General features: G+C 53.9%; 1 protein-coding gene across 7 annotated transcripts; it reads left to right on the forward strand.

Moving 5' to 3' along the window:
- The first annotated feature begins 11434 nt into the window (after positions 1–11434).
- On the forward strand, positions 11435–14946 carry LOC117649841 (putative ATPase N2B). 7 transcript variants are annotated; one of them, XM_034392987.1, is made up of 9 exons: positions 11435–11759; positions 12430–12651; positions 12763–12987; positions 13082–13267; positions 13366–13607; positions 13691–13862; positions 13947–14087; positions 14163–14282; positions 14357–14479. In XM_034392987.1, the coding sequence occupies exons 2-9, from the start codon at positions 12475–12477 to the stop codon at positions 14477–14479; spliced, it is 1386 nt and encodes a 461-aa protein (XP_034248878.1). In that variant the 5' UTR covers positions 11435–11759; positions 12430–12474. The 7 variants fall into 7 exon arrangements, with proteins under 7 accessions (XP_034248878.1, XP_034248879.1, XP_034248881.1 ...); XM_034392988.1 differs by lacking the exon at positions 11435–11759 and adding an exon at positions 12031–12160; XM_034392990.1 differs by lacking the exon at positions 11435–11759 and adding an exon at positions 12111–12245.
- The last annotated feature ends 291 nt before the right edge of the window (positions 14947–15237 follow it).

Consider the following 15237-nt stretch of genomic DNA (forward strand, 5'->3'; position numbering starts at 1 on the left):
CACACAGAGTAGCACATCTATCGCTAAACCCATTTGGCGGAGGAGAAAGATGGGTTGCCTGCACTCGCGGCGCGGCATTAGTCCGCACCGCACGAACGCCCGTTGGGTTGCCTAGCGCCACGGAGAAGCTCTCGTCGCCGCCTGGGGAGTCTCTTGCGACCAAGTCCATTTATACTGCAGACTCTAGAGTCCAGAGGTATAGCCTAAGGCAGGAACCCTTTCCGCACACTGATGGGCATAGTGGGCAATATTTTCCTACTCAACGTGGCAACACTATCAACAGCAGGTAGCCTTCGTCTCATGGCCAATTATTTTCAGAGAAAAGAACGGACACAAAGCTTAGAAGTCAAAATTCCGAACTACGTAGTACAATAAACGGACTTGGAAGCCCATGGGCTCGGAAAACCTCAGAGAAATTCATTTCTAAACCGAATAGCGAAACCTGGAGTCCGGTCTGCCGGTCGGGTCGTCGACCCTGCAGCACACAAAGCTCCACACAATGCAGCCGCGGCCATGTCCTCCCCGCGTGCCGCGGCACATGCACGCGCACATGGCGAGCAGCGGCGATCAAAATAGTCGTGTGACCCAAAAATGGACGGTTATCTGGGCCTCGGTCACGTGACTGCCTGCCTGCCTGCCTGCCTGCCGCCGGCTAGGTTGCCGGGGTCCTCGAGCTGGTCGCTGGCCCATTCCGAACAGGGCTTTTGTCGCTCTGCGGTCTCTCTCGCACTCACAGGGGGCGTGCGTCCCACAGTGGGGGTGCGAGAGAGACAGAGTTCCGCCGCATCAAGTGCCTGCTGCCCCGCGCTTTGCAGGCGTTCCTTCACCCCGGCCGGCCCGGCCGCAGGGCACGCCACGGCACCGCCCCACTGTATACTGCCATTATGGTTGTTGCTGCTGTTGTCGTTTTCGTTATTTGGCCGTGCGACTGTGCGGCCTGGCGGCAGGGCGGCGTGCAGGGTGGCGCGTGCTGGCGGCGTGCTGGCGGCGTGCTCCTCGCGATGCAGTTCGTCCGGAAGACAGGCGGCCATGTCGCGATGTTGCCGCGACGGCCGCGTTTTTGTCATCTTCCCCGTGGAGTGTAAAAAAACTTGACTTATCGTGAGAGGCGAGAGCCACAACGACAATCGCACGGCCTGGGGGGTTCGGAACCGGAACGCCACGCCACTGTCGAGTCCGGTAACTCACCTGGCGAAGCGTGGACCGGCGGCGCGCCGCGACCACCGCCGCCGTGGAGGTAGGCCTCCCAACGCGCAGCCCAGGTGCCTTCCCCAGTCCGTTGGGTTGCCTGCACGCACGGCGCAGCGGCAAGGTGCCGCAAGGGGCGTACAGGCACAGTAAACCGTACAAAATTGAACAAATGCAGTAACGGAGCGGATTCGTGCAATTTCAAAAACAAAGTCGGAATAGTGTCTGCACTCTGCACAAGGCAAGGGGTGAGGGTCTGAAATGTCTATGCGCACACTGCACCGTTCTTCCAAATCGTTCCCGATTTCTCGATTTCTCGGTTTATCGCGACTTGCAAGACGAGCCGGAGGCTGAGAGATAACGTCGCGCGTCCAGAAGCGTCCCGTGCCGTCGGCCTCAGGCCCGCGCCGCCGAGGCCAAACTAACAGTGCACCGAGCAAGCGCGTATTGAGAGAAGGAGGAGCAGGGGGTCAAAAAAAGACAATTGTCCTCTCTTTGACCTTTCTTGACTCGCCTGAAAGGTAGGCAAAAAGTGATACTTTGAACTCCCCTCCCCCCTTTTTAGGCCACCTCTGGATCCGGCACTGGCACCCACACCCAGCGGAGGTCAACGAGGTACTCGTCGTGAACGCGGACCCACGGACTCCGCCATCGTCGGCCACCCCGCGCGCCTCCCCGTGCAAACAAGGGCCTGCCGCCACCGAACCGCCAGTCCGTAGTCCGGGCCAGCACAAAGGAGACCGTTGTACGGCACGGATTACGTTACCAACGAAATAACAGCAGTTTTACATATGCGGCCAGAATTCAGTGCGTGTGGAAATTTAACGTAAAATCGCACAAAGTCAACCGAAATTTCGCGAGAATTTGAGCTTAAATGAACGCGTGCGCAAAATTGTGTGAGACTTTACGCACAAGCGCAAAAAGAATTTTTTTGAAATTTGGTCTGAAATCCTGACGAAGATGGACAGGAGTTGAAAGTTGTGTTGCACCAGCCAATCCTTCAATGAAATAATCGAAATTCTTTCGGTATATAGTTTCTGTCGTGAGCTTCTTCAGCAATGGATCCAGAAGTAAACCGTACCCGTGAACGTGTTTGGCTGGATGTTGCCCAATTTATAATTGCTCGATAACTGAACAAAGGTTCGGTCCTCGGCTGTAACTCAATACATATATCCCCCACGGGTTGTTTGTTTCAGGAAACGCGTTTCAAAAGGTTTTCGACGCGTTCGAAGACCCCCTGGGAGGCTGATATGGTGGCGGTATCTCGTATTCGTACGTGGCGGGTCAGAGTCCACCGCGCGCGGCAAATATAATACTAATCAATTGCATTATCTCCAAACAAAAGCTGCTTCTGTCCCCCCCCTCTCTTTTCAAGCCATACCACACCAGGCCACGTGGTGCCAGGCTTGCCAGTGTCGACGACGATCGAGGAGATGGCCGTCGTTAGGCTTACATCAGCGAAATGAAAAACACAGTGCACAGTGTCGTACTGCACGCAAGAAATGACTTTCTTGAAAAAAAAAAAGTACGGTTCCTGTTACTTTTTCTTTTTTTTTTTTTAAAAAAAAAGAAGGTTAACTGAGCGAGATAAGCTCAAATATGAGAGCAGATGATGCGTTTAATTCCATAGTGTCCTTCTGCGGTAATTTTGAACTAACTATAAGAGATTCGTTAAAATTTTTATTTATGAGGATTTCAAAAATAGTCAGTTGGACATGAAAAGTACTCTGTAGGAAATTACAAATTTTCTGGGGGACATAAAACATAGGCTGTGGGATACCAGATGGTGGAACATCAAAAAGTCTCTATGGGGCATCAGAAATAGTTTGTGGGGCGTCGAAATTACTCTTCGAGGACATTGCCTGCCAGAGCAAACCAGCCTTTGTCCTGAAAAACGGTGATTCGAAATGCATCGCCACCAGGCTAGTCGTTCGGTTGATACAGCTGGCGTTTGAACTCCAACGCACAGGGCGTGCAGCAAAAAGCCGATTCTGAGGTTTCGTGCCAGCCACTGCCTCAAAAAGATAATATGAACCGTTTCGGCGTGAGGCCCTTGGTCTCTCTCGCACTCGTCGAGTCCGCGTACTCCTCTGCAGAAGACATGACAGCGAAGATGATTCTATTCGCAAATACCGCGATGAGAGCTACGGCCACGCGCGGCAGAAGAACATAGGTCCGAATAAAACGACACGAGTCCGAAAAAACATGATCAGTTTTTGTTTGGCCCCACTATTTATCACCTCGAGGGGCTTACACCGGAATCTAAGCCGCGCTCACGCACAGGTCCTTCCGTGCTCGAGAGCATCGATAAGACTAGCTGCGATCCCGGTGGCTTGTTTACTACGACTAGATCGAACAGACAAAAAAGAAAATGGGTCACACTACGTTTTAATTTTTTCGACGGTGACTGTTCTATATCTGCGGCAAGTTGAGCAGCCTCGATCCAAGTCAGCTTTTCTTGTACATCGGATCAGTGCGCAGTTCGTGCCGCGGTCGGCTGGGCGTGCACGTGAGATTCTCACCACTAAGGTCGTGAGAATTTCGATTCTCACCACTAAGGTCGTGAGAATTTCGATTCTCACCACTAAGGTCGTGAGAATTTCGATTTTCACCACCACAGAGGTGAGAATTTCGATTGCTGGCTCCCACACTCCCAGCCGGCGCTCCTCGTCGGTGACCTGACCCCTGACCCCGCGGCCCCCCGCTGAACTGATCCGCTCGTCGCGGGAGACATGGTGCTCGTAATAGGGCCGGGCAACGTAATCGCAAACACGACACGCTGATTGGGGGAGAGAAAAACACCGCCAGTGACGCGAGCGGCCCGTGTGTCCGGGGCGGTATCGGTTCGTGCGAGGGGGAGAGGGGGGTGGGGCACGGAGGCACGAAGTACCTAATTTAATTCAACTTTTATGTTAGAAAACACTTGTGTACTCTGCGGATTGACTCTGAAGACCACTCTCAAGGGCGCATCATCTGGACCTGGGCATTCCCCTGGCACATGTCCCTTCCCCGTTTTGGGCCTGGGACCACCCTTGGACCACTGCCAATATCTCCAGGCAGCAGACTGACTCCGAGAGTCGTTTTCATCGCTCTGCCTCTCTTGCACTCTCATTCACATGAGGCGACGGGTAGGTGCGAGAGAGACAGAACGACAAAACGCCTCGCGGAACCAGCGAGATGCTGTGCACCACCAGTGTAGTGTACCCCGGTCGGGTGCGCCACGCCAGGCCACGCCGCTGGGCACGGCCACGGCGGCGGCAGCAGTGGCATGGAGTAAAGGCGATATCGTTTATCGACACCACGGCTTTACAATCTGCTTGGTATTTTCGGCTCGCGGGTCGCGGGTGTGCGTCACTGCATTCACAGCAGCACAGCCCCTCGAACGAAAAAGGGGGGAGGGGGAGGAGGAGGTGGTAAGGGGCTTCATGGCTCCTCATTTTGGCACTAGACAGCGTACAGAAAAGAATGCCCTTCTCTCGTGGAAAAGCCTCGAAAGTAGACAAATAGTGATACATTCCGCCAGAAGGTAGGCAAACAAATAGCTTCACCCCCAACCCGTTCTTTTTTTTTCATGATTTCTGCACACGCTAGTGTCCGGTGTGGGTGGCCTAATCTCTGCCAGATTCCGAACAGTGCGTACCATCGCTCTGTCTCTCTCACTCCTACGGAAAACTCTATGAGAGCGAGAGAGACACAGAGAACCGCACTGTGTGGGTGCAGCCTTGCCGCCACTGTCAAGGCCAGCGCTGCGGTATGCTCCAGCCTGCCGAGCGCTTTGTCGCTCTGTCTCCCTCGCACCCCGATGGAGAGCCCCACGAGTGTGACGGAGACAGAGCGACGAAACGACCCCTCTGAATCGCTCGGCAGGCGACCCGAAGAAAGTGGCGCCCTCTATCGGCCTGGCCACTATAAGCAGCAGACGGATTCCGAGAGTCGTTTTTGTCGCTCTGTCTCTCTCGCACCTGCACGGGACGCCTCATGAGTGCGAGAGAGACAGAGACTGGCTCTCCGAATCAGGTTGTAGGCCGATCGCGTGCGGCGATAGGCAAAGACAGAAGGGAGTTTTCCATCGGTTTCCTTTCCACCCACCGAGCGGGTCGAGGCGAGGCGCCGCCGAGGGAAGTCCCAGCGCGGCGCAGCGCGGTGACTCACGCCGAGGAAAAGGAAAGCATGCAGAGGGACCAGCTCCCGTTCACGCCCACACTGTAAAAATAGGCGACCCCGAACGCGGAACGTTCAATCCGTAAACGCCACCAACCACCGCCGCTGCAACGCAAGTACATCGAGATTACATCTCTGTTAAGGGAATGCCTAATCTAATGGACGTACTGTGCCAACCTTTTTCCGGGACATAAAATATTTTCGTCCGGACAGCGGCTTCTCAAGTTTATTTTTCTACACTATACGCCCCGTCGGCGCGACAAGGTCATGTTTACACTCGGAACGGCAAGAGAGGCGCCACGCCGCGCCGCGCCGCGCCCAGGTACGCCGTGGATCGGCTGGAGCTTGGTGGCGGTTCTGCAAAACAAACAAAAACAACAACAACAAAAACAACAACAGCAACGAATCAAAACACGTGCCCGAGCACGAAGCACCAGAAGGGTCGCGCGGCAAATTAATTCACTACGGCCGCAAACCAGAAGGAAAACGAGGAGGAATAGATGTGCGAAACCATGGCGCTGCTTGTCGCAGGAATAATTGTGAAGTTGTACCCGTCTACCTTTCAGCCATGCAGGTGCGAAGTAAAGTAAGGGGGTAAGGGGGTAAAGCGGTGCGTTTAGCCTACTTACGGGGGCAAAGAAGTTGCCTCGCTTCCAGGCTGGAAGGTTCCTTGAAGTTACCTTGAAGAGAAGGTACCAACAGCAGCGCAGTGCACAGTGCAGTGCATCGCTTGATAGCGCCAGCCACTCCTCTCGAAAGCCGGGCCTGCGCGCCGATCCCGAGACTCGCCTTCGTCGCTCTGTCTCTCTCGCACTCCTGGGGCGTCCCGTAAAGTTGCGAGAGACACAGAGCGACGAAAACGACTCTCGGAGTCAGTCAGCTGGGATCGAAGTGGACGGCCCGCCCATTTACGGGATAGCCGGTCAAGAAGGGCCCTGGGCCCCCACTGTTGGGGAAATGTCGTACAGTGGCGTCCTTTCCTTTCGCCGCGCCACTCAGCGGCACTCCCGCAGACCGATTCCGAGAGTCGTTCGCGTCGCTCTGTCTCTCTCGCACTCGTGCGGCGATCCGTATGAGTGCGAGAGAGACAGAGCGACGAAAACGGCTCTCTCGGAATCGGTCTGCTGGCACTCCTGGCCCGCGTGGATCTGGCGACCGGCGTCGTGGTCGAGAGGCCGTGCAGAGAGGCTTAGAGGGGCGTACCTCACCCAGTGGCGCGGTGGACCGCGTGGTGGCCGCGCGCCGACGCCGAGCCGGACTGTGGTCACATGTGAGGCGGGGCGGGGCGGGGCGGGGCGGTAGGTGGCGTGGCGGGGGCGTGCCGGTGGCGTGGCTAGATAAGTGTGTCTGGATGGGATCATCTCAGGAGCCAGTGGCCTTGGCGGGAGTCAAGGCCAGCCAAGGTGACGGCGTGGTGACAGTGCGCGGGTCCGGTTCGGCTCGGAGATGTGTGTCGCCGAGCACCAGTCCAGGACTCCAGTCCCAGTGGGAACCCAGAGGATGATTTTAAGGCTTTTGCTTGAGTGAGGGGGAGGGGTGGGGTGGGTTGCGGGTTGACTATCAACAGGTGTTTTGGAGATCTGATCGGGGGCGCAGCCAATCACTAATGCCACCCCCTCCCCCAAAACCCAGACACTAAACCAACTCTGGGTGCTTGGAGGTAAAGGGGATAGCAGGCTAATCACCCCTAAAACGACCCGTCCTGTAGGATCCTCCCTTTAAAAGGAGATTTGTCAAAATTTAACAATGTGCGCAGTCGCTCTTCTGTGTCTCGGTCGCTGTACGGGTTTGGCACCGCTTGTTGCTGTTGCCGGGGCAGACTGGACAAGACCTGGGACACCCTGCCGAGTGATTCCGGAGAGTCGCCTCCGTCGCTCTGTCTCTCTCGCGGCCCCGCGCGACGCCCCTTGTCCATGAGTGCGAGAGAGACAGAGCGACGACGGCACGGAAGTCACTTCTTGGGCAGGACTGTGCCGCACCGTCTCGCCACGCGGCGCCCACGCCCCAATCAAGTGAAGCGCCTCGCGCCTCGCGACGCCCCGCCGGGCCACTGGCACGCCACTGGCACGCCACTGGGCAGCGGCCTCATTCCGCACGGCGCTGCGTCGCTCTGTCTCTCTCGCTCCCCCACGGGACGCCCCACGAGTGCGAGAGAGACAGGACGACGACGGCACTGTTCGGAACGAGCCTGCGCGCCATAGAGGCTTCCACAGTCCTTCGGAAGACCGATTCCGCGAGTCGTTTTCGTCGCTCTTTCTCTCTCGCACTTACACAGGGCGCCCCATGAGTGCGAGAGAGACAGAGCGACGAGAACGACTCTCCGAATCAGTCCCTCAGGGCGGCCAACAGTGGCGCAAGCAACGGGAAACCTTTCCACGCACTGCCATGCCAAGAGCGGACTCGAGGGTGGCGAGACAGCCGCTGGAATAATCGAACAAAAAAGAAACAAAATTACTCGGAATACTACAACGATTGGTCATTCCCTGATTGGGGCGGGGGTGCGAGCGTAAACAAACGAAGGCGCACCTATGGAATGTCGCACGTCACGATTCCGTTTTATCCAAACTTAAACAAAAACACCGAATGGAAAGGTTGGGCACAGGCGCAAAACGAGGGTCCTAAGCTTCAGACTCAGTATCCTAGGCTCCACCAATAGTTTCCTGCAGTGCAGCGTCCCTCGGCACCCGTTCAGGGTATAGACTCAGAAAAGGTTTCTCTCTATTTTTCTTACCTTGTTTTTTCTTCCTTTTTTAAAAAATCTTGATTTGAGAAAAAAAGGGATTGGGTAGAAAAAAAATATTTAAAAAACAGTTTTATTTTTTCTTGATATTAGAAGTCATTTTTTTTTCGTGTAGACCGCCAGCCCCACGGCGGCCTCCTGGCGGTGATGGCCCGGGCCCGGCTCGTCACCTCTGACCGGCTATCTCAGCGACCTGCCGTCTGGGACGGTCTGGGACGGTCTGGGCCGGTCTGGGACGGTCCGGGACGCCAGACGACACACTAGCCAGAGGTGCTGCAGTCGTGCTTATCACGGCAACGCATCGTGAACAGCGCATGAACATGCATCTCGAGGAGGGACCACGCCGCGCCGCCCACCGCCCACCTGGCGCACTTCGCACTGCAGTACACTGATTCCGAGAGTCGCCTTCGTCGCTCTGTCTCCCTCGCACCCAGACGGGACGCCTTATGAGTGCGAGAGAGACAGAGCGACGCGAACGACTCGCGGAATGAGTGAGATGGGCCGCTGCGCGGCGCGGAGTGCGTTAACTCGTTAGCGGGCGCGCTGGCGTCGCGGCGCCGTGCCGCTCACCGATGCAAATGTGCAAACGTCTGGTTCTGCATGCGGCATGCACTCGCCCGCGCCGCGCCCGCGCGAGGTGCTGCCGGGTGAAGGAGAGCCTTGTCAGACCGGGGGGCCTGCAGCAGGCCGTCTCCGCGCACCGCTCTCGTCGCTCTGTCTCTCTCGCACGCATGGGGCGAGAGAGACAGCGACCAAAGCAATGCTCGCGGAATCAGCCCGCTGTAGACGACTGAATCCGAACAACAGTGCTCATTTGGCGTCGCTCTGTCCCTCTCTCTCGCACTCGCGGGGCGCCCCGCGTGGGTGCGGGAGAGAGGGCGACGGAACCGCTCTTCGGAATCGGTCGCCTGCTGCTGGCTGGAGCTCTCGGCTTTTGCGAAGTCATACATCATGACCGTCATGAGCGCTGCCAGCGCTGCCAACGAACGACAAGCAGCAGGAGGAGGAGAACGAGTCCGACGCCGGCCTGCAGACTCATTCCGAGAGTCGTTCTCGTCGCTCTGTCTCCCTCGCACCTACACGGCACGCCCCTTGGGTGCGAGTGGGACAGCGTGACGAGAACGACTCTCGGAATCAGTCTGCCGCCCAAGTGGCGGCGTTGCCCATGCGTTGCCCCGGCGTTGCCGTGCCGCGGACCCCGGCGAAAAGGTCCCCGCCGACGCGGTGCCGGCGCGGTGCCGGCGCGGTGCTGCAGCGACGACCGCGGAGGCCCGACTACACCAACACTGCACTGCTGGCGTGGCCGGCGCGCCGTCGTCGTCGAGGGAAGTCCGCCAAGACCTTTTAGGCTGATACCGAACGGCGCTTTCGTCGCTCTGTCTCTCTCGCTCGCACAGCCCCCTGAGTGCGAGAGAGATAGCGCGGCGAAAGCGCCGTTGTTCGGAGTCGCACTACAGGCGCCGCCGGGGTGTGTGATTGGGAAGCCCCCCAGTGCATCCGGCGCTGTCTCTCGCGACCCCTGCGGGACGCCCCGCGAGTGCGAGAGAGACGGCACGACGAGAGCGCTGGACCGCGCCGAGGGGCTGGAGTCTGGAGGCTGAGCTTGACGACGAGCGACAAGTCTATTCCGGACTCGAGTCCCCGCAGGACTAACCGGGGCCTCAATTTAGCATTCTCTGATTGATTCAATTGCTGCGCCAGCTGCTGCTGTCAGGTTCCCCGCACACTGTGGACATGGACATGCACGGCAGACTGATTCCGAGAGTCGTTTTCGCCGCTCTGTCTCTCTCGCGCTCGTGGGGCGTCCCGTACAGGTGCGAAAGAGACAGAGCGACGAAACCGACTCTCGGAATCAGTTTGCAGGCGGCGCAGGCCGCAGAGGTCATCTGCACGGGCGTCAGCCATGCCTCTTCCTCCTCGTTCCCACCAAGCCCAACCGCTATAGCGCCATAGTCGGACTAACTCGTGCGCAGAGCACCTATTTCGAGGATACGGACCGGCTCGCCGGTCTAAGCGCCTGCGAAGTGACGGGTAGGCAACACTGCGAGGCACGACACGGGCGTGGAGCGGCGTGCCTACCCTCGCTGTCGCAGGCGGCGACGACGTCTAGTACCTCCATCACCACCTCGATCATCGTCGGGCAACAACATCCCCCATCTTTTTTTCTTCTTCTTCCGCGACGCGCGTCGGCGGCGTAGGACCTGGCCACGGCGATGAAAACAAACACAGGAACCGCGCCTTATCGTCACGATATCGAGGCTTCGACGACGCGCCGCCACCGGCCTCCACCACGTGTCCGCCGGGCCGCGGTACACGGCCAAAGGCACGCCGACGACGCCACATCACCAGACTGATTTCGGGAGTCGTTTTCGTCGCCCTGACTCTCTCGCACTCATGGGGTGTCCCGTAAGGGTGCGAGAGAGACAGGGCGACGAAAGCTCCAACAAGGAGGGGGTTTCTGCGTCGAGGCGCGATTCGTTCCGGGCGGCCAGTGCCAGTGTCGCGTGATTGCACCGGGCGCACCGAATCAAGTTGATCGCCTGGAGGAAGTCCCACGCGAGGCTGCTGCAGGGTCTTTGTCACTCTGTCTCTCTCGCTCGCATGGGGCGTCCCGCTGGGTGCGAGAGAGACAGCGACGAAGCCCTGTGCGGAATCGGTGTGCTGGGTGCCCTCTTCCGGGCTGCCGCTGTCGCGAATAAAAAGAATAATTTGCACGCGCCGAAGCGAGCTTGTTTTCGTGGCTCGGCGGGCCTGCACGGGGCCGGTGCGCAGCGCAGCACAATACGCCGGCTGCGCGGAGGAGAAGGAGGAGAAGGAGACGGCGATGACGAACGAGACCAAAACATCAAAACGCGGAGAGCGGGATGAAAGGCACGCGAAGCGCGAAGCCGCGTTGGAAAAGGAAAGTCCGAGAGGCGTTGTCACCGCTGCAGGCTGATTCCGAATGTTTTTTGTCGCTCCGTCTCTCTCGCACTCATGAGGCGTCCCGTATCAGGGCAAGAAAGACAGAGCTGCCCTCGGGATGAGTGCGCTGGAAGCGCTGCTTGCTGCGCGACCCACGCGGCTTTCGGTGGCGTTCCCTCTCTCCGCGCACCACCTCCACGCGGACCCCTCCCCCTTCCCCTCGTCGCGGCCGCGACAGTACACTGGGAGCCGTTTTCGTCGGCCTGTCTCTCTCGCACCCTTACGTGACGCCGCGTGAGTGCGAGAGGGACAGAGAGAGACCTCCCCTCGGAATCGGTCCGCAGCGAACGGCCCGCAAAGCGGACGGCGATAAACAAGCCTAGGCCCGAGGGGCCCGAGGGGCCCGAGCCGGGCCGGACCGGGCCGGGCGCCGCACCGCCTCAGTGCCAGTGCCTCAGACGGACGCGGACCGCGCGACGCGACGCGCACCGGCACTGCCGAGCCCCTACTTGCTGCCTTCCATCTTCGATCCGAGTCACACCAAGTCACACCAGACCACCGTGCGGCCGTTCAGCCTGGTCCAGTGAGCGGAGCAGAAGCAGAAGCAGGCGCGTAGAAGCTTTCCCCGAGTGCTGCTTGAGCTGCTCGGGGTTCTTGGGCTGCTGCGGCGTCCACGGAGCGAGCTCTCTTCCCGGCCTGGGACTTCCCTCGCCGGCCCGCTCCCCGCGCGGCCGTCAAGCCTCATCGGCCTGCTTCTTAAAGGAAGGTGAGAAGAGAAGGGAGAAGCCATTTAGAAGATCGGTTTGTGGCTCTGTCTCTCTCGCACGCTTACGGAGAGCCCCGTGAGTGCGACAGAGACAGAGCGAAGTCTCATTTGGCTGGTTCGTCCGATGCCTCCGTACTACACTTGCACACACGCACGGTTCACTTTCAAGTCCGTTTCTTGCGGGTTTTGGAACGAAATTCAGGCCGCGTGACCTTTCCCTTTCCCGCCTTTTTTTCAAAACGCCGCGCGCTCTGTGCCACTGTTGACGAGGGCCGGGAATGCAAAAGCAGGAGGGCGCAGACAAGTTGTGCGGTGAAGGTTATTTCACGTTTCTCTGATGCCAAAAATGGGTTTCAAGTTCACTGTTTCTTAGATAATTTACGCGAGTCGCGTTATCCAAGGTTTCATCTTCGTTTCAAACTCTCACTCTATATTTTTCATTGTTTCCCGGATAGTGACACCTGAAAAATACGTTGTCGTCACCGGGTGTGTCTTCTGCTTGTGTCTGCTAGTTTCTGCTTCTGCTAGTTTGTCACGTTCGGAAGTTGTCAGTCGATGACATCAAATCCTATTTTCGTAGTGATTGAATTGTGTTTCTATTGCTTCAGTGAACTCCCTCCTTTATTGGGTATCTTGGCTCTATGTAAGCAAAGTTTCTTTCTAATTGCAGGTCTGCAAGGGGCATAAAAGTCACTTTTGTGATTCCTGAGTAGTCATGGCGTTACACATCCAAAGTCGAAACTTGAAGGGGCTTGGACGCTTCCTGCTCAATTCCAGTAAATTGTCTTACACCAGGATTTGCTCATATTATCATCAGCAACAAATTTTGAAACAAGTTGAAGACAATGACATCAACCCTAACCTCTCCCCTCTGGAGGCACTTCATGAAAAGGTATTATTACTCAACAGCTTAACGAAATACTTTGACACTCTAGTGGGCAACTCTTTTTGTTCTTGTGTGTGCAGTTGATAATTTTTTTCTTTTTTAAAATTTCTTGTGCAGGTCATGCGAGGCGAACTTGACCATGATGACCACCAAACGAAGGTCATGCAATCCTTAGAAAACGTCTACAATGACATTAAAAACTATCAACCAGCTGAATCTTCAGTGTTTGACAGATGGTTTGGGAAAGAGAAGAAAGTGCTGGCTCCCAAAGGCCTTTACTTGTATGGTGCTGTTGGTGGAGGCAAGACTATGCTCATGGATGTTTTCTATGGTTGCTGTCAAGTGAGTCAAGTTAAACTTCTGTGCTCTCATGGGCACACTTCTAGAAAAATCATGGAATATTTAACGATTTTATTATCACCCTATTTTGTTACAGATTGATGGAAAGCGACGAGTGCACTTTAATGCTTTCATGCAAGATGTGCATGCCCGCATTCATGATGTGAAGAAGCATGTTGTGCGCGACCACTCAAGCACAAAGCCTCAGCCATTTGATCCTATTCGACCTGTCGCACGATCGATTTCGAACCAGTCATGGCTTATTTGTTTTGATGAGTTCCAGGTATACACTTTTGCTTTATTTATGATTCCTATTTTTCTGAATTCCTGATTTTCTGAATGTAACACCCTTACTTCCTCTTATTTTTTGTGGGGATCTAGGTCACAGACATTGGTGATGCCATGATTCTGAAACGTCTCTTTACGGAACTTTTCAACAACGGTGTGATTGTGGTGGCTACCAGCAACAGAGCTCCTGATGATCTTTACAAGAATGGCTTGCAACGTTCAAATTTTGTTCCATTTATCCAGGTCCTAAAGGACCACTGCAATGTTTTAAGCTTAACTTCAGGCATTGACTACAGGCTAAAATCTACTCCAGGAAAAGAAAAGAACTTCTTTGTGTGAGTCTGCTTTAGAGCTATTCATTCATTAATATCAATGTGGTGACAACTTAAAATTATTGTTTATTTCTAACCATCTACAGAAAAACTGAATGCAATGCCAATGCTGAGATGGACAACATTTTCAAATATTTATGTTCCATGGAAAATGATATCATCCGTCCAAGAACACTAAGTATAATGGGCCGAAATGTTCAATTTAATAAAACCTGTGGACAAGTTCTGGACTGTACTTTTGCAGAATTATGTGAAAGGGTAATGTTTGTCATACCAAAGTACATAATTTCATTGAAGAATTTCATGTTTAAAAAATTCTTATTAATGGACTTTGTTTTTCAGGCTCTTGGTGCTAGTGACTACTTGCAGCTCTCTCAGGCATTCCATACAATCTTCATTCGTGACATCCCTCAACTCAGTTTGAAAAAAAAATCTGAAGCTCGGAGATTTATCATGCTGATTGATACACTCTATGACCACAGAGTAAGTGTAGTGCGCAACTCTGATTCTTACTGTATGGACCTATAGTCTTTTTCAACCTCGTACTTTTTCTTTTAGGTGCGCATTGTTGTGAGTTCAGATGCCCCCTTGAAATCGATGTTTGTATCTGATGCTTCAAGTGATGTAGATGATGAGTCCCGACTTCTCATGGATGACTTGGGAATTTCCAAAGGATCTGTAAGTCTTCACCTCATTTTCCCCTAGGTTTTCTTTCACGCATGTATGTTTTAACATTTTTGCACTTGTTCTAGGAAAATGCTTCTGCCAACATTTTCACTGGTCATGAAGAAATGTTTGCATTTGACAGGACAATTTCCCGTTTAAGCGAAATGCAGTCAGCAGAGTACTGGGAAATGTGGGAGAAACAACGATAAACAGAGTTGGTTGTTTTAAAATAAAATATTTCTACATCAGCATAGTATTAACTCCCTGTTATTGTTTTATAGACCCTAACTTTGTATATATGTCTTGTACAAAGAAATCTGTGATCTAGATAGGCATTGTATAATTATTGTTCCATTGTCCTCTGAACTATGTAAACATGTTTGTGTTTTAGGTTAACTTGATGAGCTAATGTCAGATTACCATCAAGTCCACTATTTTAATTATTTGTTTTTAAATCTTTACACTATTGCAATTAACATGGCTATGGCAAATTTTTGTACCATATGTGCAGTTAAATTGAGTAGTTGTCCTCTGATTAACAATAAAAGTTCCAAGGAAAAATAGTGACTAACACTTTCCTCCATGCAACCAAGAAAGAACTAAGCAAATTGAGTCAAGTTGGACTCCTTTTTTGTTTGCTTTAAAAATGAATAAAGATACTGTAAATAATTTTCTACAAATGTTGTTTTGATATCTGTGATACTCCTTGAACACATTGCCGGTTTCAGTTCCTCATTGAGAGAAAATGACCCAAAGGGATGGGGATATTTAGCACAATAAAGTTTTTCTTGTTTTAGTTATTTTAATTTAAGTCAATATTTCATTTCAAAACATATGTTTACAATTCTTTGTATCATCACTTCTTCTTATCATAGTTTGTGAAAAAAACGCTGAGGATCAGATTTATGCAAAACATTTCAATGACTGTAAAATTAAGTTATCAGTGCACGCTCATGCATGTTTATGT

This window comes from Thrips palmi, unplaced genomic scaffold (assembly GCF_012932325.1).
Source record: "Thrips palmi isolate BJ-2018 unplaced genomic scaffold, TpBJ-2018v1 HiC_scaffold_4, whole genome shotgun sequence".
NCBI lineage: Eukaryota > Metazoa > Arthropoda > Insecta > Thysanoptera > Thripidae > Thrips > Thrips palmi.

What these genes read in the sequence shown, in the direction of transcription:
- LOC117649841 (XM_034392987.1), top strand. Translation starts at nt 12,475, where the DNA reads ATGGCGTTACACATCCAAAGTCGAAACTTGAAGGGGCTTGGACGCTTC. An exon ending in TTTTCTATGGTTGCTGTCAA is followed by an intron (nt 12,988 to 13,081) that starts GTGAGTCAAGTT and finishes ATTTTGTTACAG; the next exon opens with ATTGATGGAAAGCGACGAGT. An exon ending in ATACACTCTATGACCACAGA is followed by an intron (nt 14,088 to 14,162) that starts GTAAGTGTAGTG and finishes TTTTTCTTTTAG; the next exon opens with GTGCGCATTGTTGTGAGTTC.